The following is a 25,786-nucleotide window of genomic DNA, read 5'->3' as shown; positions in this document are numbered from 1 at the left end:
TCCGGGCAGGAATAGTAACAGCTTTTAATCGGACAAGAATTGATACATCATTTAAGACAATACTGGTTTTGCCTCTTTTGTTTTTGGAGGAGGGGGGAGGGAACTTCCTTCACATACCGATGGGGAAAACAGGAACATTTCTGGAAGTCCAGTTTTTAGTTTCTACTTCCATAAGGATTTTAAAGCATGGTGAATGTGCAAGTCAGTGCTTAGAACTTTTCCCCAGTGCTTATTTACAGTTACAGTACCTCTTTGTGAGAGACAGGGAAAAAGAAAAGACGATTGTTTGAGAACTGGGGATCCAAGATCCCAAGTGGAGAAAGGCAGATCTCCCATATTTATATATTTATACATATATATATGCTTTTGTGTATACACAGATACATTTCTCTCTTCTTTAAAGTATTAAAAAAATGAGCAACCTTCATTCTATAAAAATACCTACTCTACAAGATAGAAAAATTTTCCCTCTCCAAGTATACACTGATTTACACCCGAAACTTCTCTGGAAATGTACATTACGTGGCTTCTTCCCGTGGAGCCGGGGCAGGGAGGGGATGGGGTGTGCAGGGGGGTCCATCCCCCCTCGGCCAAGGTTGAGCACCCGCAGGAGCGGTGTGAGCAGGGAGGGTGGTGGTGGCCGATGCCGACAGCGCGGGAGCACCCAGCAGGGATAAGGCTGTGGTAGGTGCCACCCTCGGGTGCCACCCGGCTCTGCCGCCATGGGAAGAGAGGTGCCAACTGCGTGCGTGGAAGTGCTGTGGGGAGGAGCGGGCACCCGCCAAGGGATCGCTGTTGGCTTCTGTTTTCAGGCCTCTCTTGGCACCTCTGAACCTGCAAGCAGGAAGAGTGGCTCTCTGGGCCTGACCTGAAGCTGGATCCTTGGGAGGCTGCTGGCTTCTCGTCCCGGTGCTGGACAGGAGCAGGTTGGCTCTTCCGGCTGCTCCCCCGGGTCACGTTATGTGCCAGCGAGCCAAAAGCTGTCTGGTGTAAACATGGCTTTTGTTTCCCAGGGAGCTGCTGTTGCACTTCTGGTCTCCTCTCTCCAGCGGCACAGAGGGATTTCAGCTCAGGCTGAGACATGAGAGCGGTGGCTCCATCCCTGGCTGCAGCACAGGGAAGCAGCGGGAAAGGTGGCTGGAGCAGGCCCTCCCTCCAGGACTGCAGCTATCACCAGCAGAGCCCTGCTCCGGATGGGAATGGCACAGGCCACTGGCCCCAGGCCGGGGACTTCGGGAGAGCTCAGCCCTCTCCGCTGCAGCTCCATGTACGCCAGAACCAGCCTCTGGTGCAAACTGAAGAGTTGCAGCCTTCCCCCTCCATCCCTGCAGCATCCGTGTGTCTGCAGTGGGGGCTGAAGGCACCTCTCCTCCCAGAGCCATCTGTGGGAGCCGGGAGGAGGGTGGCAGAGCCGGGAATGCTGAGACGTGCCAACAGGAGTGAGCCACAGACAGCCAAATAAATAAGGAGGCAGGTGACAAAGTGTCCTGGAACGGCTGCTCCCTGCCTGTGCCTGCCACCAAGGGAGAGGAGCCAGCACAAGACCCCTTCCCAACAGGAGCAGCATGGCAAGGACTGACTGCACCAGCTGAATGAGGACATTTGCATTAAGTTAATTAAAACCCAAACCAAGCAGAACCCTCTACAAGCCCGGGACACGCTTCCCTCTCCCCCAGATCTGCCCCAGTGAGTGAGTGTGTCAGGGACACTTTGGCAAAGCGGATACTTGGGCTGGACAGGGCAGCGAGGGAAAGCGTCAGCACCACTGCTTCCTCCTCCATCTCCTCAGAGCTCCTGCTCACACCCCGCACCCAGAGGGTCCGATGCTGCTGTGGGGACAGTTCCCAACTTCACAGGCAGCTTCCCGTTGCCTATGTTTCTTCTCCAGGTTCCCTTTCACCCCCCAAAAGCCAGAAGGGTTTCAAACCATTGGAGTCAGACAACAAAGCCTTGCTGCTTGTCTTCCTTATCCCTGCTCTGCCGGCTAATTCACCCACGGACCTGATGCGATGCTTCCTTGAGTATTCATCAAGAGCAAAGACGTTCCCAGTCCTTCTTTATCCTCTCAGAGCAGCAAATGCACACCCCTTGCCAAGCAGGCAGCCGGCGGCTCTCGGCCGCCCTTACTTCACCTCCAGGATGGAAGGGTTTGTCTCCATGATGGCCACAATAATCCTGTCAATGTAGTCCTGCAGCCGGAAATTGATCTCCTCTTGCTTTTGAATTGCTTCCATGAGCTACAAAGGAGGGAGAAAGGGAGTGAGTGGTCAGTGCCTGCTGCTCCAGCACAGGAATGGGGCTTCTCATAGCCCTGTGCAACCACGGAGGTTTCCCCCTTTCCTCACTCTGGCCTGGGATGGTCCTTGCCATGTATAAGCAATCAGGGAGAACTCCCTCAGCTGCTAGTTCTGCCCTCTCTTGTCCTCCCTCAAGTCCTCAGCCACAGAGGACGTAGAAAGCAGGGAGCACCCATCCCCTTTGCCCCCCAAAACACCCAGGTGTTTCCCTGCTTCTTGGGGTCTGAAAGGTTGAATTCTGATGCTCACGTGGGCTCACACCCAGCATCTGGGATGCAGCCATGGAGCAAGGGGAACATGCAGCACAGCAGCCACCATCTCCAGGGCAGATGCTGTGGGGTTTTAAGAGAGCTACAGGCAGACAGACACATGCCATGGTGGCTGGTGTGTCCCAGGAAGAGGAAGGCTGTCCCATGGCAGCAAAGTGGAGCTGCCAGGATCAGCAAACAGGGAGCAGTTTCCCCTCTTCCCAGGAAGGAGGCTGGCAGGCAGGGAAGTCCTGCAAGCTCTTCAAACAGTTGTGTGGGTAGTTCTTAGCTCACAACAGCTTTTGAGTGGATTTTGGGGGTAAGCTGGCCTACAGACAGGGCCACGGCAGCTCTCTTTGGCTGAGAGGAGATGCATCAGCCACTCCAGGAAGATGTGGCTGAGGTAAGTAGTTCCCCCTGGCATGTACCTCGTCTCTGGAGACTGAACTGATCTCTGCTGCCAGGGATTCAGAGAAGGAGGCTGAGAAGAGGTTCTTGGCTCCCTGGATGCTCAAGTTAATGATCTGCCCATTCAGTTCATCATTCTGCTCCTTCAGGTTCCTGTTATCCTGTTCACAACAGACAAACCAGATGCTGCTGAAGCACGTGGTGCCCTCAGAGCAGCTCACACAGCACTGGGAACAGCACACAGTCTCTTGACTCAGTCTCAGCAGAGCGAGGGGCTCTCTCAGAAGGAGCCAACCTCTCCTGCACCAGGACAGGAGAGCAAGAAGACAGGGGGCTGCCAGATCCATGGTGACCTCCTTGGGACACAGCCCTCAGGCTCCTCCTGACCACTCCTTGGGTCAGGGAGTCAGGGAATCAGCATCCCTAGGCAGCCGCAAGATGCTTCCCTCCCTGCCCAGCACTGGGTACCTGCTTGAGCTGCTTGATCTCTTGCTCCAGCTCTGTCTCCCGTGTCCTGCTGTTGTACTCCTGGAGCCCCATGCTGCTGCTCCTGCCCCTCCGCTGCTCAGCTTCCAGTTTGAAGAGCTGCAAGTGCTCGAGCTGCTTCCGGAGGTCCTCGATGAGCTGCAGCACAAGAGAAGAGGACAGCTGAGTGCCACTACCCCTGCAAGCCCAGCAGCTTGCCCTGGTCCCCAGCTAGGCTCCATATGTTGCTGCACCAGGATTAACAGATCCTTCTCAGGGTCTTCCCCTTCCTCACCCACACCTCTAGCAGACCGAAGAGGGAAAGCTACTGAAACCCATGACAGCAGCCCTAGAAGGACTTGGCTAGAGCACCATGTGGCAACAGACAGACCCCACCAGCAACCTCCATGGGTTTGGAGAGCTCCCTTCTGCCCAGTGTGCTGACTCCCCAGCTCACCCAGGTGCTCTTGGCATCACCACAATGACAATGACCTCCACCATGAGGCCCAAAGCCCCTTTCCAAGTGTAACAGAAAGTCCTGCTTGAGCCTCCAGCTGGAATTACCAACCTCAGATGCCTGTAAGGGGCTGAGTTTCTGCTCCTAAGTACACAGAGGCTGGCAGCTCTCCCCCAAGCAGCCTCGCACCCCTCTCCTCCTGCCTTCTAATGCCTGTTGGCTCCATGTGCTCTCATCCTCGTGCTTGTTCCATGCAGAAGAGGGACGGGAGGTGGCACAGCCCCATGGGTGTATAGATGCAGACACCTGGGCTGAATTTTGACACAGCCAAAAGCCATGGATGTTCTATACTGAAGCTGCTGTATAGCCTTTCTCTGTCCAGGCAGGATCAAGAGCTCCACTGACACCTATTTTTGGAGGCTACCAAGGCCAGCTTCCTCACACAGCCCTACCTTGGGGGATTAGCAGGCCAGGGCTGTGGCAAACAGCCCCAGCTCTACTTACCTCCTGTGTCGACTCCTTCTCCTTCTGAAACTGGTGCCTCTCCTGACTCAGCTTGTCCCCCATCTTCCTCTTTTTCTCCTGTTCCTCTGTGAGCTGCACTGTGAGGTCTTCGATCTCATCCAGCAGCTTCTGCTTCTCCTGTAATGACACACAGAGCAATAGTCTCAGGGCTTGTTCTCATTCGGTGCTTGCCAGGGCTCTTCCCACTTGCTCAAGGACACGGCACACGCTGAGCACCACGGGGAAGGTTCTTCTTGCTGACGCATTTGGATACTCTGCCTGCTGGGATTGCATTTGCTGGCAGAGGGCTTCAGAGCCCAAGTGCTTTGGCAGCAGCAAGAAGAGCCACACACCAAAATAGCATTGCTAAGAGAGAGGCAGTAAGAGATGACTCAAGAATAAACACACACAGGCAAATAGCCTGGTGTGGGACACTGCCTGGGTGGGCCTGGAGCCAGCAAAGGGCTACAGGCAAAGCAGAGACACAAAATGAGGTCTGGATTTCAGAAAAGCCATGAATCCAAGATGTTAAGCTACTCTAGGGATGCTCATCCTTTGTTTCAGATATGAAAGAATTTAGCTGAGGACTGATCTGAGAAGGAATACAACCAGTTCAAACCAGGATGAAAACATACAGCCCAGCCCTCCTGCTTGGCTCTCTCTATGAAAGCCCCTTTTGGCTTTCAGGCAGCCAAAAATGCCACAAGAACCCAGCCAGCACTGGTGCTGGATGACCCATGACATGAAGAGGTGAGAACAGCTCCAAGGGGGAGCTCCAGCTTTTGGGGCTGGAGTATCCATGGAGGAGAGCACCAAAAGCCCCACCAGGAGGAAATGCAGCGCTGATGAGATCCTCCTCAGCAGGGAGGAGCAGTATTTGCACCTCTCGCTCCCTGTTAATCCCATTAACTGTGGAGAAAAGCAGAGCGGCTCTGCAGGGAGATTAAGGATCAAAACCAACTTTGTGTGGCTAAACACACCTAGGCAGGAAATTTATCTTCAGGCCCACAGTGGTTTGCCTACCCCAGCATCCATGCACTGAGCTTACAAGGTCTTGGCAGACAAAGACCACCATTGTGGCCATATCAGGTAGAGATGGAGCTGCAGCATTTCCCCAGGGACTCAAAGGTTGTGAGTAGATGAAATGCTTGAGTTCCTTCAGCAGGCAAAGAGGTTGGATTTCACTGCATTTTTAATCTTACATCTGCCACAAGCTTGAACAGAAACAGAATGCAGCCTCTGCACCATATCTGTAACCCACATCCTCTCCTAAAATGAGGATCTTGTCCATCCTGTGGAGACTGCGGTGCCTTGGCAAAGCTCCTACCCCAGCCCCATCAGCAGCTGCACAACCTTGAATACAGGCTGAGAGAGCTGGGCTTGTTCAGCCTGGACAAGAGAAGGCTCCTTAAGGGGAGACCTTAGAGCAGCTCCAGTGCCTAAAGGGGCTACAAGAAACCTGGAGGGGCTTTGAACAAGGGCCTGTAGGGACAGGCCAAGGGGGAATGGCTTTAACCTGACAGAGGGGAGACTGAGATGAGCTCTTAGGCAGAAGTTCTTCCCTGTGAGGGTGCTGAGGTGCTGGCACAGGGTGCCCAGAGAAGCTGTGGCTGCCCCATCCCTGGCAGTGTTCAAGGCCAGGTTGGATGGGGCTGGGAGCAACCTGGTCTGGTGGAAGGTGTCCCTGCCCATGGCAGGGGGTTGGAACTGAAGGAGCTTTAAGGTCCCTTCCAACCCAAACCAGTCTGGGATTCTACCATCTGTGAGACTCAACTTTCCAATCCAGCAAGAGCACATGTGTCCAGGCAGGATGTAGAGATGAAGCACGGCTGCTCCTCCTCCTCCCATGCAGTGGACTGTCCTGCTGTGGCCGCAGGGATGGGGACAAACTTCCACAAGAGGGCACGAGTCCCCTGCTAACCAGGCAGGACAGGGCTGCCACCACTGCGCAGATTTATTAGGGATTTCTTAATTCCAGTTTCCAAGTCAAACCCTGGGTTCCTGTACAGATAACAGGATGGAATAGCTCTAGTCTGAGGCAAGCTCTGCAGGGACTGGAGCGCAGGAACAGCTGATTTGCTCATACATTAAACAGATCTCACATGAGAACTGAGCTCTGGTGTGGGCACTCCAGCACCCCTGGTCCTCACCTCCTCAAGTCGTTCAATGTTGGCTTTTAAACACGGGACACAGGATCTCAGCTCGCTGTTCTCATCATCCAGTTGCTGCAGCCTGCAACAGGAAAGAGACGTGTAAGAAACTCACCCAAGCACCCCAAGTGTGGGAGACCTGGCTGGAACATCACAGGGAATATTAACTAGGACCTGCTCAAGGCAAGCCAGCAGGGAGTTCTCTTTTCAAAGCAAATTCTTGAGACTTCAACTATTTCTGCTCCCAGGGGACAAAGCAGGGCATTAGCACGACTTCTGGCAAGTCTGGAGGCCACAGCCATGCTCTGCTCAACCAGGTCCAACTCAAGTCTTTAGGCCAAGGGCTTTATCAGTCCATGGACAAGTCTCAGCTTGACACCAAAAAGCAGAGACAAGGCCTGGGCAGAGCCAGTGCAGGGGTTCAGAGAGGGCTTTGGTTTTGCGTCCTCCAGGTAAAGTAACATCCATTTGCCATGGTAAGTGTCCTGGTAAAAAAACCCACTACGTTCATCCTTCATTTGCTGCAAGGGTTGAACAGCAGCAAAAAAAACTGTCAAATGAAACCTCTCCCACAGGACTTTTTCCTTTGGAAGCCAAGAGGCAGCATGAAGCACCCTGGAACACTGCCTGTCAGATGACCCTTCCCAGGTATTTGCCTGTTTCCATGAAGGTGGAAAACATGTGAGCATCAAATGTGCTTCCACAGGTCATTAATGGGAATAAGCACTACCAAACCTCTTCATTCACTCACTGCAGGGCAGGCACATGGATGTGACCTTAAACTGAAACTGCATCAGGGAAGTTCAAATATAGAGATTGAGACTAGGATCAAAGGAGGGACTTGATTCTGGAATGAAGGTAGGAGAAGCAGCCAAAACTCAAGGTTTATAATGACTTTGTTTACACTTTTCATGAAGTTAAACTTGCTGTTGACTGCACTTTGTGTCCCCAAAGACTGCAGTTACAAAGTGACAGCACGTACATGTATTCCAGCTTGTAGATGTGGGTCCAGGAGCCCTGTGACCACCCAGCCCTGCCCCAGCCCCACCTGGCCTGCAGGTTCTCAATCTCAATGCTCTTCTCCCTCTCCATTTTGCTCAGCAGCTCCCTCTGCTTCTTGATCTCCTCCAGCAGTGTTTGGTCAGCTCTCAGCTCCTGCTCCTTCAGCTGTTCCTCGAGAGCATTTGCTCTGTGAAAAGGAGACAGAGGATTAACCATTCCTGATGGCTCAAACCCGGCACGATGCCATCCAAAGGGAGGGACTGCATTCTCTTCACACCCTTTCTCTGGAAGTAGAACTGGGAGAAGCACACTAAGTCAGAGTGAGCTTTCAGGGGAAGCACACCTATAGCAGCGAAGGCTGAGAGAGCTGGGCTTGCTCAGCCTGGACAAGAGAAGTCTCCTTAGGGGGAGACCTTAGAGCAGCTCCAGTGCCTAAAGGGGCTGCAAGAAACCTGGAGAGGGGCTTTGGACAAGGGCCTGTAGGGACAGGAGAAGGGGGAATGGCTTTAACCTGACAGAGGGGAGACTGAGATGAGCTCTTAGGCAGAAGTTCTTCCCTGTGAGGGTGCTGAGGTGCTGGCACAGGGTGCCCAGAGAAGCTGTGGCTGCCCCATCCCTGGCAGTGTTCAAGGCCAGGTTGGATGGGGCTTGGAGCAACCTGGTCTGGTGGAAGGTGTCCCTGCCTGTGGCAGGGGGTTGGAACTGGATGAGCTTTAAGGTCCCTTCCAACCCAAACCAGTCTGGGATTCTGTGATTCACTTTATCCCAGCAGATGCAGTGGGAGAGCAACAACATGGTCCAGGAAACTCCCAAGGACACAACCACTGATCAACATGGCAGTGAAATATAACAAGCAGGTGGTGCGTGCTTGTTTGTCTCTGTCTAGCTTATGTCCCCATATCTCTCTTCAAGTGGGAGGCCAACGAGAGAGTGAGGTGAGGGTGGAGACACTGTAATCACTTTAGAACCCACAACCTCTGGGTCTCAGTCACATCATCCGCCAGAACAAGCAGTAGCCAAATAGAATCATTCAGGTTGGAAAAGACCTTTAAGATCACCATATTCAACCATAAGTCCCAGAATCGTGATTCCACCTGTAGTGGCCATGGCAGAGAAATCCTCCTGCAGCTGTTTCTAGCGTTTTGGGCTCCTTTACTCTGTCCTGAAGTAGTCTTGTTGCTCAGAGAAAAGCCAGCACACCGAGCTGCTCCCCGGTACAGGCAGAGGCACCCACATCCCTGCCCTGCACAAAGACCCAGCCTGGGCAGCAGGAATGCCCAGAGCGTGCTGGAGTTGATGGAGCTGCATAGCACATGCAGGTGGGGAAGGGTTTTTGCCCCATGAACCTATTCTTCGAGCAGCAACGACTACACTTGGGGCTTTGCTTGATTAAAAGTGACTGACACTTCTGGGCCAAGCTGCTAAAGTGAAAACATTTCCCTGCTGCAAAGTTCATCAGGGCTTAGAGGAATCTTTGTTTGAATCACTGACACGATTGTTACTTAACAGTCTTACAGCCCTATAGATAAACTCCAGCTGGGTTTATCTGCCAAGGGTAAATACACTGCTGGAGACAGAAGCCTGCCAGATAAGTAAAGACAGTGATTACATCAAACGGGATCCAAAGGGCTGCACCCCAGCCCAGATCCGAAGGCAAGAGGCTCAAGGCTGGCTCTGGAGAAGGTAGAGATGGGTGGCAGGGACCCTGCTGACTCCTTCACCCACAACTAATGGGAAAATGCCATCCAGAAATTCCATACAGATTGAGGATGAAGTACACATCCTCCCTGAATGGGAAGCTTTCCAAGCAGCATTACCCCTGCTATGGTTCTCTGAGCCAACCCCTGGAGCTCCAGAGCTCCACAGAGACCTTTCAGGGTGGACATGTGGGGGAGGGAAGCATATAAAAATATTCAAATAAAGATCTAAAGAGCATTGTCACAATTACATGCACCTGAGCATAACATTGTAAAGATCTTGGACAGGGCTTGGAGCAACTGTGCTGGTGGAAGGTGTCCCTGCCCATGGCAGGGGGTTGGAACTGGATGAGCTTTAAGGTCCCTCCAACCCAAACCAGTCTGGGATTCTACAGTCTTTGACACTTATCCCAGCTGAACTGCAATTAATTTCCTGTGCTCCTGAGATTTTCCAGAGCCGCAGAAAAGCATGTGCAGGACGGCACAACCCTTGAGCAGAGAAGGCAGTCAGAATCCCAGCTGGATTTAACCATGGCTGCTCTCTGCCAGGGCAGGATCTGATTGTCCAGGGCAGAGCTGTGAAGCTTTCCTGCTATTCTCTGTCAATCCCCTTCCTTTCTCACATGCTCCAGCAGCTCCTCCCTGCACACAGCCAGGCAGCTGACCTGCAGGGAAGGCTGGGGATGCTGCAGAGCATGGAAGAGGAAAGGAAAAGGCACCCGGGGCGATGCAAAGCTGCATTTTGGCCACAGCGCAAGCCAGGGTACCTTACCTGTGTACAAGCTGCAGGTTTTCCTGCTTGAGGCGGCTGTGCTGCTCACCATTAGCAGCTGTGTCCTTCTCCAGCTCCGTCACCCGCTTCTCCAGGAACACCACCTATATGAGAGCAGAGGGGGATCAGCCATCCTGCCCAAACCCACTGGCAGAGCAGCACCAAGTGCTGGAGCAACTCCCACTGCCTCCAGCACACGGCACAGCTCCAGGGCTGCCGCAGTTGGGTGCACTGATTCAGAGCCTGTCACCCTGACACAGCTCCTGGCATCACCTGCATCCTGCTCTCCACCATGCAACGTGGCCAGAGCTGCAGGAGCCATCATCGGAGTTTGCTCTTTAAGATGCTGCTGGAATCATGCCTTGATTTAAAGCATCCTTTTAAAGCATCCTTTTAAAACATCCTTTTACACCCTGGCTGCCTTTTACACCCTGGTTTTGATGTCTCACATGAACCAATATGGGGCCAAAGGCTTCACACTTTCCTTACTTTGTGGTGATATCCTACATGGAAGTCTAGAGGGAAAGACCCCAGCTGGATCACCAGAGCTCTGCTCTGACCTGAGGCAGGAAATAACCACCTGCTGCCTGAAGCAGGATTGAGAGATGCTGGTTCACAGCTCTATGGGAATGAAGTCACATAGGAGGAGCCAGTGCTGGTTGGTGGGACAGGATCAGGGATGAATGTTTTCTCTGTACCTACATGAGGCTTATTTCAGCTGTGTTTGCATTTCCATTAATTCCAATCCTATTTATACCCACAGAAGAATGATCAGCAAAGAGGCAATTAGAAGCATGTCTGCAAAACCCACCCCACTGCTCTGGGAGAACATGCAAGTGTGCTCAAAAAGGAACCCTGGAGACACAAGGCCTTTTCCAGTAGTACATACAAGGTTTCTTGAGCCAGATGCCCTAAGGAATGTATTTTATCCATCTTTCAGACTTGTAAAAATTATGATATCTAATTTCATTAATGGTCTTCTATGCATTATAGTGACACTTCAGTGCAGACACATGTGTATGTATTTCTCTTTCACATGCTGCTCCATGCAGCTGTGATTCCAGAATTAAAAAGCCATTTTCAAGGAGTCTCAGGACTGCAGCAGACATTTACACAAGCCACAGCTCAGCTATCTTTAACTTTCCTTTTTTCCCTATTATTTTAAGCTAGGGGTGCTCAAACAAAGCCTTTCTCATGCTCCTATCTTGTCCTATAATCCTTTTCTCATAACACCCTAGTAAACCCTAACTGGACTGGCACAAAATCAGTTTTACATCCTGGTGGCATAAGCAGCAGCAGCTTATGAGCGTGCCAAGGAAAGAAATTCCTTGTTTCACATCAAGAGACATTGCTCATCTCAGAAAAGCAGAATTTGGGAACATCTAATGGGAAGCAGAAGAGAAAATACAGCCTGCAAGTAGCTACTCCCCCCTCTCCCCACCTCCACCTGTGGAGAAGACACCAGTGCCACCTCCTGACCTGACACAGGACCTCTGCAATTCAACTCAGTGCTCCTGTTCTCCATCCCCTCGATGAGGAGGGCTCCAGCACCTATCTACCCCATGCTGCACAGAGCGAGAAGCTTCAGCCTAACTCCTGCCTGCAGATCTGGGGACACTGCAAGCCCCAGGACAGCACAGACAGAACCACCCTTACCTTGTCTGTGATGTCCTCTTCTGCACATTCCAGTGTGTCCCGGTAGGAGTCCTCCATCACCCCCCCGGCCAACGTGCTCGTCTGATGCAACTGTCTATAATAGAGACAAACCACCCCAACCCACAGCAACACCAGCATTAGAGGGACCATTGCAGGACATGGCAATTCCAGATGACAACCGGTCCCCTCTCTCCCCTCCTCAGCTGCCACCTCCTTTTCCAAAGGGATTTAAGAGCACTGCTCCTTCCTGTGCTGTTGGATTTACAGCAAAGGGCAGCATGGACCAGGTCCCTGGCAGAGCAGTGGTCCTTCTCACTATCAAGTTCTGCAGTAAGCCCAGCACCCCGGTGTGCCCAGGTAACAGGGCTGAAGGGTGGCTGCTTACCGGCTGAACAAATGCGCCCGCTGAGCGAAGCGCAGACGTGGACATGCTTCTGAGACTTCATCCCATGATCATTGGTTCTTGCTCTTTGGAATGGGGAGAGATAAAAGCTCGCTCTTTTTACTTTCCTGCGTTACAACCCTACCAAGGCCACGTGTTATCCAGCAAAGGACAGAGTACTCTGCTCTAGCCCCTGACAAGGTTAATAAGAAGGGGGGGGGGGCAGTGGGTGTAAAAGGAGGGAGGGCAGGAAACAACACCCTGAAGCTGTTGTGAAACACCCCAGCCCACCTCCTCGCACCAGCCATGACAGCCCAGAGTGAGCTAATCATTACCCAGGCCTTGTGACACTGGTGGCTGCAACTCTGCAGCGCTCTAAAGGACACCCTGTGGAGGGGCTGATTTGTGCTTCATCCTTGTGGTATTGCTGTGGATCAGCTCCATGGGCTTATGGCACTACAAACTGCTATTGCCATGGGGAGGGAGAGTTGTATTCCAGCTCTGTCAGCTCCAGGCAGATGCTGCCTGGAGGCAAGCACTCTATTCCCCCACTGCAACCTGAATGATGAGCAGCCTGTGCTGCTTTGAGCAGGAGGTGAATGGGAAAACCACAGAGGTCTCTTCAAGCCCTAGTTTTCCTTAGGAATTTGTAAGGTCTGCTCTCAAATTCACCCTGCTACACAATATCCTCATGCAAATATTCATGAAGCATAAGTGGCATTTACCAAAGTCTGTAGCTGATTATCAGCCTTATTTTGCATCCTCACCCTGAGTATGTATTTAGATTCTAAACTCTCAGGCACATTTGTCATTTAAATCATGCCAAGGCACAACAGAGCCTAAGCAGCTGAGATTTCTTGGCACAAGCAGAACCTGGATAACAAAACCCAAGAAAGAGCCCTTACTAAAATAAAATCAGTTTTCTAAAAGCACGTGTTTTGGTATTATTCAGTAATTACAGTATCTGCAAAGGGCTTTCTCTGAGCTCATCTTAAGGATCTGGTTCTACTCTGCAGCAGAAGCCTGTTCTCTCTCTCATTATCACAAATTAAACTCGACTGCTTGAATTAACCAATATTTACCTAAGTCCACAAGTCCCAGTCTCAGAAAAGCATCTTGCACATGCAAAGGGCCAGGATGGCTCAATCCCCCTAAGAGGGCACTTCCATTCCCAAGTTTAACTCAAAACCTCCCTAAATTTGCTCTGCCAGACACAGAACAAAAACTAGTTCTAAACCGGGAAACCTGGAGATAAGCTGCTCCCTGCAATCTTCTTTCCTGCCAGTGTTTTTAACAAAGATCTAGAAAGTAAGATGACAGGAACAAGGAAATGTAATATCAGGGACCTGCTTCCTTGCCAGGAGGGGAAATTGTGCCAGGGGAGACTTGCTGACCACAGGGAAAAAAATGGAGAAGGGAAAAGTGTGAGAGCACAGTGAGAGAGGCTGAAGGAGCAGATCGAGTTCCAGGGCATGGGGGTACAATCATCACCAAACTGAGCTGCTGTTCCTCTGCAGCATTCCTGTTCCAATCAGAAACAACTGCAGAAGGCAGGGGCAGCAGGACCAGGGGCAGGGGCAGCCTCAGTGTGTTCTCAAAAGCAGGATGACATAGAAGATGAGGGATGGTGGAGCTGGGAAAGGAAAGGTGGGCACCAAGTATCATTGAGAGGGGCTGGACCCTCTGCCCAGTGACTCAGAGCAAAGCCCCTTACCGAGTAGGGAGTCCAGTGCTGAGATTACACTGGGCAAAGTCAAACAGAACCAAGAGAGTCATCTAAAGGTGGGTAGCTTTTTTCGGGGGGGTTCTGGGGAAGACCCTCCGAGCAGGTGGACTGAGTGGACTGGGCTCCTAGAGACACACCATGGTGGCACTGGGGAGGAGAGAGCCCAGCTGAGCAGTCCAGGGCCCTTCTAGAGACTCCTTCCCCCACCCCACATGCCCCCTGCTAGGGCATGTGTGGGATGGGTGGGGAAAAGCACCCCTACTTTGACCCCAGAAGAAATCAGGTAGGCACCAGCTGCGTGCACAGGTGAGAAATGCCCCACTGCTACTGCAAACTGGATCAGAAGGAAACCTGCTTTTCCCCAGCACTGTGCAACACGTCCAGAAGCTACAAGCTTATTTTGACAGCCTTCCTTCCTTGGGCACATTAGCTAGGAAGGACATTCCCCCCCCAAGCGGTAATAGGAGTATGAGCTTACCTTGCCACCTTCTTGCTTGAGAGTCTTTTATTGGGGCTGCGGAATGAAGAACAAACAGGAAAGCGTCAGGAAAGCTGACAGTGGAGAGGAAGGGAAGCAGGAAACAGCAAGCACTCCGGGGCACAGGGGAGCGCCCATGCAACATGCAGCACCCGCACAGCCCGGCCACAGGCACCGCCAGGAACAACGCAGCGACACCAGACCAAAGGGAATAACCTCACCGGTGGCAGTGGCTGTGTCCTCTCACCGGCTGAAAACTGATCTCCAAGGAAAGTGCTAATAATAGCCATGAGGTTGGTGGGCTTCAGCCTGGCGCCAAGGGCACACTGAGCTATGGATCCTGCAGCATCCCGGCCCTCCCTGCCACTACACGGGTGCTTCCACCCTTCTGCGCTGCCTGGCACTTCCCACAAAGGTCATTCTCACTGTTTGGCAGGGAACTGGTTCCTAGTTGTAGCTCAGGCATTTCAGGAGCTGTTGACTGTGGCTCCTTCTGGGATTTGAGCACAAGCACGGGCACGGTTAGAATCACTGGACAGGGGTATGAGCTCTGCTTTGCACCAGGAGCTGACAGAGGTCATGCACTCCAGCTCTGTACATTGCCAACCCAGCTGCCACCATACCACAGCAGTCAGGCTCAGTGTGACCCACAGTACAAGCAGCCAAAGTCTGCGTTACCCTGCCCCTCAGGACAGGGCTGCAGGAGCTTCTTACCTTCCACCAGACCAGGTTGCTCCAAGCCCCATCCAACCTGGCCTTGAACACTGCCAGGGATGGGGCAGCCACAGCTTCTCTGGGCACCCTGTGCCAGCGCCTCAGCACCCTCACAGGGAAGAACTTCTGCCTAAGAGCTCATCTCAGTCTCCCCTCTGTCAGGTTAAAGCCATTCCCCCTTGTCCTGTCCCTACAGGCCCTTGTCCAAAGCCCCTCTCCAGGTTTCTTGTAGGCCCTGTAGGCACCAGAAATTGCTCTAAGGTCTCCCCTTAAGGAGCCTTCTCTTGTCCAGGCTGAACAAGCCCAGCTCTCTCAGCCTGGCTCCAGAGCAGAGCTGCTCCAGCCCTCTGATGGATGCAGCTGTGTGTTTGTGAAGTAAGCGGGGGCTTGGCTCTCACTCCTCATCTTCCACCCAAACACACGCTGTTGTCAAACAGATGCCACTGGGACACATCACTGGTACAAATCACTGCTGAGCGATGGCAGCAAACGCAGCTCTAGCCTGAGTGGAGAAGCAGCAATTGCATTCCCCGGTGCTTAGCTCAGTTTAAAGTAAAAAACCATAAACAAAATCATCTGGGAGTCCATTCCTGCCAGGAATTGCAACAACTTCATTATTTCTTAGAAGAAGGAATTAAAAATAGCTCAGGGCAATTTTCTTTTCTATAGCAACAATGACCCACCAGGGGCTGCTGTCAGGGCCACCAGCCCTCGTGTCAAAAGGACATCCTCAGACACACATTTCCAAGGAGCACGAGAGCTGCTGCTGGCTGGGCTTCAAGGACACTCGGCACCCACCCGAGGTCACGGCCTTGTGTTTGCCAGCAATTCCTATGAGGAATTCACGTATGTCCCAGCACTGGAGGGAGGAAAAACATTCTTCCCTGCAAACACTTACAGGAAAGCAGAGCTGGCACCTGCAGGTGGCTCTTGGAGGGGATGAGCCACACACAACCACCGCTTCAAGGACACTGAAACTAAAAACTTCCACAGAACTGGCTCATCCCAAGCTCCTTGCAGATTTCTTCCCTGCCTTCCCATGCCTTGGGCTCAGATAGAAGTGTCCCAGTGCTGGGACCAGGCTCCACATCTTATTCCAAGTATAAAGCACTGTATATATGCCCACAGCCTTTAAGAGTGAGGCAGTTGGGCTTCACCCCAGCTGCCGGCATCCTCTGTGGAGCAGGTGTCTTCAGGCCTCGACAGGCACAGTGTGAGGCTGTTGGGCTCAGGTTTTGGTCCAGTTCCTGCTGCAATCTTTGCCTGCAGTCTGGAACTTGTCCCCTGCACTGAGGGCTTCCTGTTGCTGGTGATGCTGGGAACAAACCACAGGCCCTGCCATGTGCCCACATTGCATGGGGACACCTCACACGTCCTCACAGAGAAAGGGTGGGTGATGCCCCTTCCGTTGGGTCCATGCACAAGGCACTTGGAACCAATTTCTAGGACATCTGAGCATGGAAACCCTGGACACAGATGGAGGAACAACGACACCTGCTTGTCCTGAGCCCAAAAGACACATGCTAAATTGGAACCTGTGGAATTCCCACTGCAACAGTACGGGATGGGGAAACCTCCTCTGGAAGTCCCATCCATCAGAGGAGGCTCTGAGGTATTAGTTCAGCTTTGCAGGTCTATTTTGTGGAGAGAGCCTGGAATGGAGTGGGGCTACTGATGCATCAAGGGAAGTGCAGTGTTATCCTTAATTGCATAACCCAAGACCCATCACTGACCCTCAAGGCCCCAACAGCTCTTTACATGAGGAAGAGAAAGGGACAGAAGTACTTTTTCCATTAAAAAAGAAATTAAAGTCAAGCTCCTATTTGTTTTCCAGTTCTCTTCCCATAGATACAGAGCCCAAGAGGGCTCCCATGTTACACTGTCCCTGTGTAGGACAGACAAAGACCAAGAGCATAACCAAAAACGAGGCTTAAAGAATACATCAGATGTGAGAAGCACAATTACCATTAATGCCACCATCCTTCTACCCAGCAGATGACAAACAGCTCTGAAAACCTAAAAACCAAATAGAAATCCCTCCCCTGTCCCCACCTGTCAGATCAGCAAGTCCAGCTGCTGGCTGGTGGAGCTCAAACATTACACTCAAACCTCATGAAGTTCCTATGTAAAGGTCCTGGTTCCTACCACATCCACCCAGCTGGTGGTGGCCCATGAGTGGGCAGGCAGCTGGATGACATGAGATCTTACTGTGGCAAAGGAAAAGCATCTACAGGAGAGGTTCCAAGCCTTGGAGGGCAAGTTGCTGTCTTGAGGTTACTGAAGGATGGGCTCTACCTGCCTTTCCACATTGATCCAGTAACTCAGGCATGCCTCCACACTGGGTATGACCAACCAGAAGGCCTGGTGGTCTTTTCCTTGGTGATAGAAATACTGTACATGATCAGCTTACAGCTTTCAACTCCCAGTGCACGGACTGCAAAACTCAGTGTGGAGAAGCACCCACCACTCAGCAGGACATGCAAAGAGGTTGCCCAGAGCAGAACAGAAGACTCTCATTGTCTGCCAGCCTCTGTAGCTCAGAGTAAAGGAAACTTCTTCTCGCCCTCCATTATTACAGCTTTTAAATAACCTTATTAAAGGTTATGATGACCTCTACCGCCTGGAGAGGCTCACCTTATCTGGTGGAATTCATCCCCTTTCCCAACCAGGAATCAAGCAACACAGCAGCAAAGTAAAGCTGTGCCAGACAAAGGAGAGTCTTCCCTTCCAGACCGTCACTCCCAACACTGAAATGGCCACACATGGGCCCAATTACCTATTCATTTCAAGATCATTCAGGCGAGCAGAAAGATCCTCAAGGCGGTTGATTTGTTTGTGGCACTGGCTACAGTAAAACTCAAATGCTTCATCTGCGATAATGCTGTGCAGTTTCGCAGCGAGCGGATGGGTGCTAGAGAGATCACAAGGGTCATTTCAACAGGACAGAACAGAACAGACAGGGCTGACTTCATCTGTGGCTTCCACAAGCTGAGTGTACTTTGGTGAAGGGGAGCTTTTGGGGACAGACACAAGACCTGCAATTAAAAGCTGCAGGGCAGACTGGGCCATTATCCCTCTCTTGAATTTAGAAGCCAAATTTACAGCAGCTGAGCTTGGCTCATGTTTCCAAAGCCCTGAACAGCCAGCTCTTTCGGAGGACCACCAAGAGCCCAGGGGAAGGAGCATTCACGCTCTTCACAACCCCACATGACTACAAAGTTTATTTTCCAACAGGAATTTCCAAGCAACCTGTCTCAGGATGCTCTAACAATGGTCCTTGTTTGCCTCAGTAAATGCAGACTGAACCCACTGCTGGGCTGGGTGCCGGAAGAGCCAAATCGTTTCCAACGGATGCTTTAAGAACAGAGCAGCATGCTGCTGTGGTCCCACCTCAGTAACACACAGAGGCAGATTTTAATTGCAAGGAGCTTTTAAGCTGAGCTTAAAAAGGTGGTTGCAATTCAACTGCTCTGTCCTACAAGATGAAGAATGAGGAAGCTAAGCAGCGGTGGTGGCTTACTGTAGAGAACATCATTTGGCAAGGGGACACAGGCGTCTGCAGGGCTTTAACAGCTTGGGAAGCTAAGGGGAATGGATCAGTTTTTTATTTTCAGCTACTGACATGGAAAATAAGCTCCGAGGCACTCACCAGCATTTGGCAAGCCAGGGGGCTATTCCCCACCTGACATGACTTGGGTAGGACAGAGCTTGGCCAAGGATTTGTCAACAGCAAAAAGTTCATGGTACTTTGGGGCCAACTACACACCACAAAACCTTCCTGTAGGAAAACATGCTTCTGGAAGCCACAGACTTGAATCAAAGAAAGGTTAATAGTGAAAAACCAAAGCAGTTCAATAAGAAAGACAGGTAAAGGGGTGAGCAAACACAAGCAAGCTTAAAACTAAAAGGCATCTGATAGGGCTTGTCAGGGAAGGATACACACTGGCAAGTCCTGGCCCGGGAGATGCTGAGTGTGTGGAACACCCCAGCAGGGCTCAGCCCCTTTGTGTTAACCCCTCAGGGACATTTTTGGTGGTCCAGCCATTCCCATGATCAGGCCTCTGAGCTTGTGCTGTCTGTACAGTATTTCCAAGCCCCCTTAGAACAAGTAACTGAACAACAGTATATGCCAAAACACTCAGCTCTTCCCATTCCTGGAAAGAAAACATTAGTTGGGAAACATTTCCCCTACCCTCTAGGGCAGGCTTGGACCAGGGTAACCATTATTTACCAGCAGTCAGTTCAGTTGCTCAAACTTTGCACAGAGTAAGAGGTGGCAGAAGCTTTGTGGCATCTGAAGAAGGGATGTGCCCTTTTCTGGGCTAAGTGAGTAGAGGCAAACCAGCTCACCTGAGCGCATCCCTGGGCGAGGTGTGAACCCAAATCTAACAAACATTAATCAAAAAGGGGGAAAGCAGTGTGGAGGAGAGCCCACAAGCCAGCCTGGCAGCTCTTCGGGTGCATGCAGGCATACTTGGCCTCCGGCTGTGTTGATTGTGTGCCCATTGAGTGGGTGAGAGCCCAACCGCACTGCGCCTCAGGTTGCAAACTGCCACGTGCAGCCTTCCTGCCTCCTCCCTCCATCTCGTGGACTAACATTCATCTTCCACAGATCACTGGTGCTTACTGGGGTTTGTACTAGAGCCCTGGTGAAGATGTGGAGCTGCGGCAGGAGAACTGGTTGATGTCACTCCTGTTCTCTTGTAACATGGAAAGGGTGCATGGCGATGTGACCATTTACAAACGATACCGCTCCCCATGGTCAAACCATGGCCAAAAAAAAAGGAAGAGTTGAGCCTGAGCCAGCAATGTCCTGCAGTTATTTAAAGTTTCCCTATGTTTAAACGCACTGGGGTGGCAGGCCTTTATTCAGGAAAACAGCCCAATCACAGAGAACCATCAGCTAAGGGCCCTCACACACAAGCCACAGTGAGGGCTAGACCTGGAAGGCATGGGGAAATCCTCAGTTTCAAACAGACTGCATTCTTGGCTCTGGAGGTGGTGCAGGGTTTATCTCCCTAGCAAGCCCCAGCAGCAAGTCTCCAGCATAAACCACCACGAGCTGCATGGCCACGTGCTGAGTGAGGCCCTCCCAGCAGAGGAGGGATGCTGCAGAGCAGGATCTCATGGATAAAATCCAAAGAGACAGAGAGCAGAGGGGAGACAATAATCTGACAGAGCTAGATGTGAAAACTGAATGTGTGGGCAACCTGGAAGCTCCAGACTGATGTTAAAGATACAGTCTAACTGATTGCAAAGCTCCTTCAGCTGAGTATCTTCTTGCCAGTACCCTTCTGGACCAGGCTGGAAGCCTACCCTCAAGGAAAAAGTCCAAATGAACACCAAGGCTGCTTTTTATCCAGGAGCTGCAGCACCAGGACAGCCAGCCACCCTTGGCATTTCTGCCCAGTGCAATCAAAGGACAAGCGTGGCTGAGCTTGTGCCCCTTCCACTGCAGGGTATCCAATCACATCAAGCTCTGGAGTGCTGGTTTCCTGAAGTAACGGGTTAGGCATGCTCCACAGCAACACTCTCCTATGGCAGGCTTAGTTAACACCTTCAGAAGTGCTGCTTCCAAAACAAAAGTCAGCCTTGGCCTGTAGCAAAGTGCAAGTTTGGAGATTTGGGAGCAGGTCTCCAGCCCTGTGCAACCACAACAGCCCAAACCCTATGAAGGGCTTTGGGAAGCGGGTGGAAAACAGGCAGACAGCAAAAAAACGTTATGACAAGTTCACACTGCTGCAAAAATCACTAACATGTATCATCCCGAAGGAAAAAAGCATGTTCTTGTCTTCAGGACAAGGGTGCGGCTGGCAGGGACCACTCCTGCCTTGCACAGAGATGCCCTGCCTCAGGGTGGAACGTGTCTCTGGTGCTATTTGTCATCACAGAGACTCGGTGGGCTGAGCATTCCAGCTTCTGCTTTTTTTACCTTGGAAAGTAACTACTGGTGGGTTTCGTACTGTCACAGGAGCTTCTCAATCCACCCCGCATGGAAAAACAGTATTTGCCTGGTTTCAGACGCCAGTGCAAGGAGTGCAGCTGCACAGAGAAAGAAGGATGCTGCAGCTTGTGCAAATCCAGCCAAGCATCACATCAAAGCCAAAAATACAAGCACAAGAGAGAAAATTTGAAAGATAAAGCCATCCAACAGGATGTGGGGAAAGCTGAGCAGTGGTTTTCTGTACTGGAAGGTTCTGTGAGGAGCCATATCCCTAATAGGAGTGGGAATGTGATGCTGTCCTGGACACATGTGAGATGTGGACTGCTTCTTCCACCTGCTGCTGCTGCGCGTTAGTGCTTCTGGATGAGAGGATGGAGACTGCTCAGGAAAAGGAAAGACTGAGGGAGGCAACTTCTCTTCCACTTCTGAGTTGATTATCCCGTTGTATCCAAAGTTTGCCAAAACACCCCTCCTGCAAGCTGACCAATGTGCAAATCCAGAGGGAAAAACTCTCAAACACAACACACAGGCAAAGATACCAAGCAACTGAAACGGGTTAAAATATTGCCAGTGCTGTGCTGAGCATTACCTGGGAGAGAGGAACGAAGAGCTATTAAAGCTGCTTTCCCCATTACACAAGCTGTCCGAGAAAAGATCTGCTTCATTCCCTTCTCCGTAATCCTCAAAATGCTCCTCTCCGCTGATGACGGTAACAATGGAGTGGCTGAGGTCTGAGCCCAGGGGCAAGTCATGTGGATGGGTTCTGTGGGAAAAGAGGGAAAAACGTTAGAGGGTGGCCAGCAGAGCAGCCTTTCCAACTGCATCTAATACATCCCCTTTCCATGTCTCCATTTCAGCAGACATACTGTCTCTTCATAGAATCCCAGACTGGTTTAGGTTGGAAGGGACCTTAAAGCTCATCCACTTCCAACCCCCTGCCCCAGGCAGGGACACCTTCCACCAGACCAGGTTGCTCCAAGCCCCATCCAACCTGGCCTTGAACACTGCCAGGGATGGGGCAGCCACAGCTTCTCTGGGCACCCTGTGCCAGCGCCTCAGCACCCTCACAGGGAAGAGCTTCTGCCTAAGAGCTCATCTCAGTCTCCCCTCTGTCAGGTTAAAGCCATTCCCCCTTGTCCTGTCCCTACAGGCCCTTGTCCAAAGCCCCTCTCCAGTTTTATGTAGTTTCTTCACAGTTGTATGAAGTCAAACCACCACAGCAGTACACACACTCATATTCAGAGTATTCTCATGTTCAGAGGACTGAGGATGATGAGATACCAGAGAAGCTATGGATACTGCTGCCCAGAGAAGCTGTGGCTGCCCCGTCCCTGGCAGTGTTCAAGTCCAGGCTGGATGGGGCTTGGAGCAACCTGGTCTGGTGGAAGGTGTCCATGCCTGTGGCAGGGGGTTGGGAATGGATGAGTTTCAGGGTTCCTTCAAGCCCAAATCAGTCTGTAGTCCTGTGACTGTTCTGCTCAGGACTTCAGAGGCTTTGAAACCTGGGGGGAACAAGGCAGGGGGTATCTGTAAGAACCAGGCTGTGAAAGCAGCCCACGTGCCTCTGAGCCACAAGTATGTGTCTAGTGGGACGGGCACTGCTCCCTTCTCCAAAATTCAATGCTTGAAAACAAAAAGGATTGCATTATCATAAAAACTGGTATTTCAGGCTATGCCCCCATCTGCATCCACTCGTTAGGAGAGGGAAAACGGGGGTGTGACTAGATTGCTGAACTAAATCAGAAAGAAAAGATTACAGATAAGCCATTTATGACAAAAACCTGCACCATCTGAAGGATTTGCCCTTATCCCACTAATAAAAACACATAAATCCTCCAGCAAAAACAGCAGCAGATCTCTATAGAAGAGCAGACAAGTCTAGTCCAGCTTGTGGGCATCTGCACATCCTCCTTGTGCACTAGGGAAGTGCCACTATTCCCAAAGTGGGATCCAGCCTCCCCAGCAGTGAGTCAGACGCTGCACCCAGCAGACCACTGCCAAAAGCATCGGAAACCTCACCAGGAATAGAAGGCAGGGGGTGGAATTTTTATCTTGGGAGCAAAACCCAACCCCAGATCTCTAAATCTGGGGCTGTGGTTTGACACGCATTGCACAGATCTGATCAGGCTTCGGGGAATAAACAGTACAGTATTTCCCATACCTCTATAATGGCACTCTAGAAGCTTCAAGATCCAGACTAACTAATCTTTACTAGACTCAGCCTAAATAACCACTTAAGCTCAAACCATCTAAGGTATGCTGAGCTCTAACAACTACTGGAAAGCACTGCTGAAGCTTTGATTCAGTCTCCCAGCTGCACCAGTCAGCCTGTACTTACTGACTGTCCCCTGGAAGAGCTCTGGGCACTAGAGGTGCAAAACTATTGTCCTTCTGATGGCACCAAAACCAGCTCATTACAACTTAGTATGAGATTTCTAGAGGTTTCCATCTCAAACCTTCCAAATCTTGAAGCCAAATTAACTTTTCCCTTGATTTTTTTGGCCACCTGCAATTTGCATACATTTCATACACCTGGCAACAGGCACTACTGTGCTTGGACAGAGCACCCAAAGGACACTCCACCTTCCCAAGCCCACACTGGGAGTAGCAGGAGCCCTCAAGAAGAACCTAGTCTTAAAGAATCAATTCCCAAGCAAAGTATTTGGTACCTACAGGCAGGTGAATCCGAGGCACGTCAATCTCCCCAGGGGACGAGAGTGCACACAGGCTGCCATGGCCCCTCCGGAGCCCCTCTGCCTTGCGGCTGGGGAGCTCAGCGACCCACTGTATCCCAGTTTAACCGTCACTGAGCTGAATGCTTGGGCAAGAAGAGCCCAGCCAGATAATCTCATTTATTCTCTAATCCACAGCAACCTTTTATCCCCGGCGCTGAGATCCCAGCAGCACTGACCGCTCACAGTGCCCCTGCCATCCCCAGATGTGATTTTAGGGTGGAGGGAAGTCCAGGGCTTTCTAAAAGCAATGAGAATTGTATGTCCTCACCACAGCACAGAGCCTGGGTGATGGGGTTTTGGCTAAAACCAATTCTGTGTATTAGCAGACCTTAACCCATGATTGTTCCAGAGGTTTCAGTGCAGACCTGTGCTCTTGGATCACTATTAAAGGAGTTATTCCCTCCCCTCCTGCCTGCCAGCATCCCAGTTTCACCCCAACACCCACTTTTCCTGCAAAAGCCAGGAAAGGAGGTGGGCCTAGCATCAGTTTTGCCAGCAGCAGTTCAGATTTGGGGAAGATCTTAGCTCACACTTCTGTGCTTCAGGCACAAGTTTAAAACTAGTTATTACAGGAGGTGGTTGCACATCAAAGGGCACAAGCGTATTTAGGTAAAACAAGAACACGGTGAGTTCCCCTCCCGACTTGGAAATTATATGTTGCATTTCTGTCTTAAGTGATAGATTAAAAACTGCAAGCATTTCAGGTGTTTGGATCACCTGAGAACTTATTTTAGAGGTTAAAGATGCTAATGAGGGTACAGAACTTCTCCCAAAGGCAAAGCAACGATTAACTCAAAGAGATTGCCAGGCCAAGTTCCAAATCAGCCTACACATGGTGCAGTCTAATTGTCATTATTCTTAAAGAAGAGCTATTTTGGTCTTGCATGAAGTTACAAATACAAAAGAAACCAACCAGTTTCAGCAAGACAGGCTCAGCCCACTTAATTTTAAATCCTTGGTCTTGATCTGCTCGCAGTTTCCTGCCCCACACGGTTGAGTTTTGCTCCTTGTCCTCCCCACTCACCCATGCTCTGGCTCCTCGATGGGATCCGTGAACTCTGAGTGCACGGTGGAGTCGATGGCACTGTCTGTTTCTACTTCGTCGTGCATCTCGTGATGTACGAGTGTGCTGGTGTCCTCATCTGTGAAGGTCTCGCACTCACTGTACGTGCTCTCCGAGCCCATGTAAGCACTGTCAGTCACCTCATTTGCCTGGTAAAAACACAAGAGGGGAAGAAATAAGAGTACAGATACACAATTGTGCTGCAGAGCAGGACAAAACACATTTGATAGCTGATTACTGCAGCGCTGCACTTCTAAGCACAGAAATCCAACCTCTAACAACAGTGTGAGCCCACATCCAAGTTTGGCTCCATTGCCAGGTCCAAGGACCCAGCAGCAGCCTGGGCTGCACCATGGCCTTCAGGCCACATGTGCTTTGTGACAGCAGTATTCAGAAAGCAGATTACAGAAATACACACTACATCAGAGTTGGAGGGAGGTCTTGTAGAGAGCATGGATTTGTTGAGTCCAAGAGGGATTACCCACTGGACCATGACCTGCAGTAGGCTCTAGGAAAGCAGCACAATTTGGTTTTTAAGACAACACACCTGGAGCATGGAGGACTGGGTTTTCCTCCCAGTTCAGCCCATTAGGAAGGCATTAATCTTTGGTGCTTGTACATGGGGGCAGGGATGGTCCTGCCTGGACACACCAAGCCTACAACTATCCTGATGTTCAGAGGAGAGCTGTGGGAGCAGAAGAAACATCCTCCTGAAGCAAAGCGCTTGCTGCATCAAAGCACCAGCTCATTTCCCAGCACTTATGGGACTTCCCCAGAGCACCTCTGAACAATCCAAGTAATTTTTGTCTCTGGGATCACAGTTGTGGTGGGATCTGCCAGTGCCAGCGCTGAAATCCAGCTGACCCTGTGTCACTGGAGGCGTCAGGCAGAGGGACAGGAGCCCATGTGCCTGGCCTCAAGATAAAGAGAAGCTCATGAAAAGCTGTTTGCTCCACCTGAAGTTCACCCAACGGATCAAACTTGCTCAGCTGCTGGCTGCCCCCTCTCCAGCATGGCGGCAGGGCAAAGCAGCAGCATTTGGAATGCAGGCACAACCAAAGCAAACCTCTCTTCCAGAGAGCACACAG

The 25,786-nt window shown here is 51.3% G+C and overlaps 1 protein-coding gene across 2 annotated transcripts in view; it reads right to left on the bottom strand.

The window, feature by feature from the left end:
• The window catches only part of RAB11FIP3 (RAB11 family interacting protein 3), a 77,361-nt gene continuing 51,575 nt past the window's right edge, over nucleotides 1-25,786 (bottom strand). Inside the window, exons 4-15 of one of the 2 annotated variants that reach the window (XM_034065258.1) lie at nucleotides 24,660-24,847; nucleotides 21,490-21,663; nucleotides 17,733-17,867; nucleotides 14,243-14,278; nucleotides 11,657-11,750; nucleotides 10,001-10,104; nucleotides 7,578-7,718; nucleotides 6,530-6,611; nucleotides 4,380-4,517; nucleotides 3,422-3,577; nucleotides 2,974-3,114; nucleotides 1-2,237 (exon numbers count right to left, since the gene is read on the bottom strand). In XM_034065258.1, the coding sequence (XP_033921149.1) occupies nucleotides 2,124-2,237; nucleotides 2,974-3,114; nucleotides 3,422-3,577; nucleotides 4,380-4,517; nucleotides 6,530-6,611; nucleotides 7,578-7,718; nucleotides 10,001-10,104; nucleotides 11,657-11,750; nucleotides 14,243-14,278; nucleotides 17,733-17,867; nucleotides 21,490-21,663; nucleotides 24,660-24,847 (1,503 nt within the window). In that variant the 3' untranslated portion in view covers nucleotides 1-2,123. The remainder of the gene's footprint in view (nucleotides 2,238-2,973; nucleotides 3,115-3,421; nucleotides 3,578-4,379; nucleotides 4,518-6,529; nucleotides 6,612-7,577; nucleotides 7,719-10,000; nucleotides 10,105-11,656; nucleotides 11,751-14,242; nucleotides 14,279-17,732; nucleotides 17,868-21,489; nucleotides 21,664-24,659; nucleotides 24,848-25,786) is intronic. The other variant, XM_034065259.1, reaches the window with a different exon arrangement.

Source organism: Melopsittacus undulatus, chromosome 8, assembly GCF_012275295.1.
Source record: "Melopsittacus undulatus isolate bMelUnd1 chromosome 8, bMelUnd1.mat.Z, whole genome shotgun sequence".
NCBI lineage: Eukaryota > Metazoa > Chordata > Aves > Psittaciformes > Psittaculidae > Melopsittacus > Melopsittacus undulatus.
The sequence above is the reverse complement of the archived record's forward strand: the minus strand, read 5'-3'. Positions and strand labels throughout refer to the sequence as shown.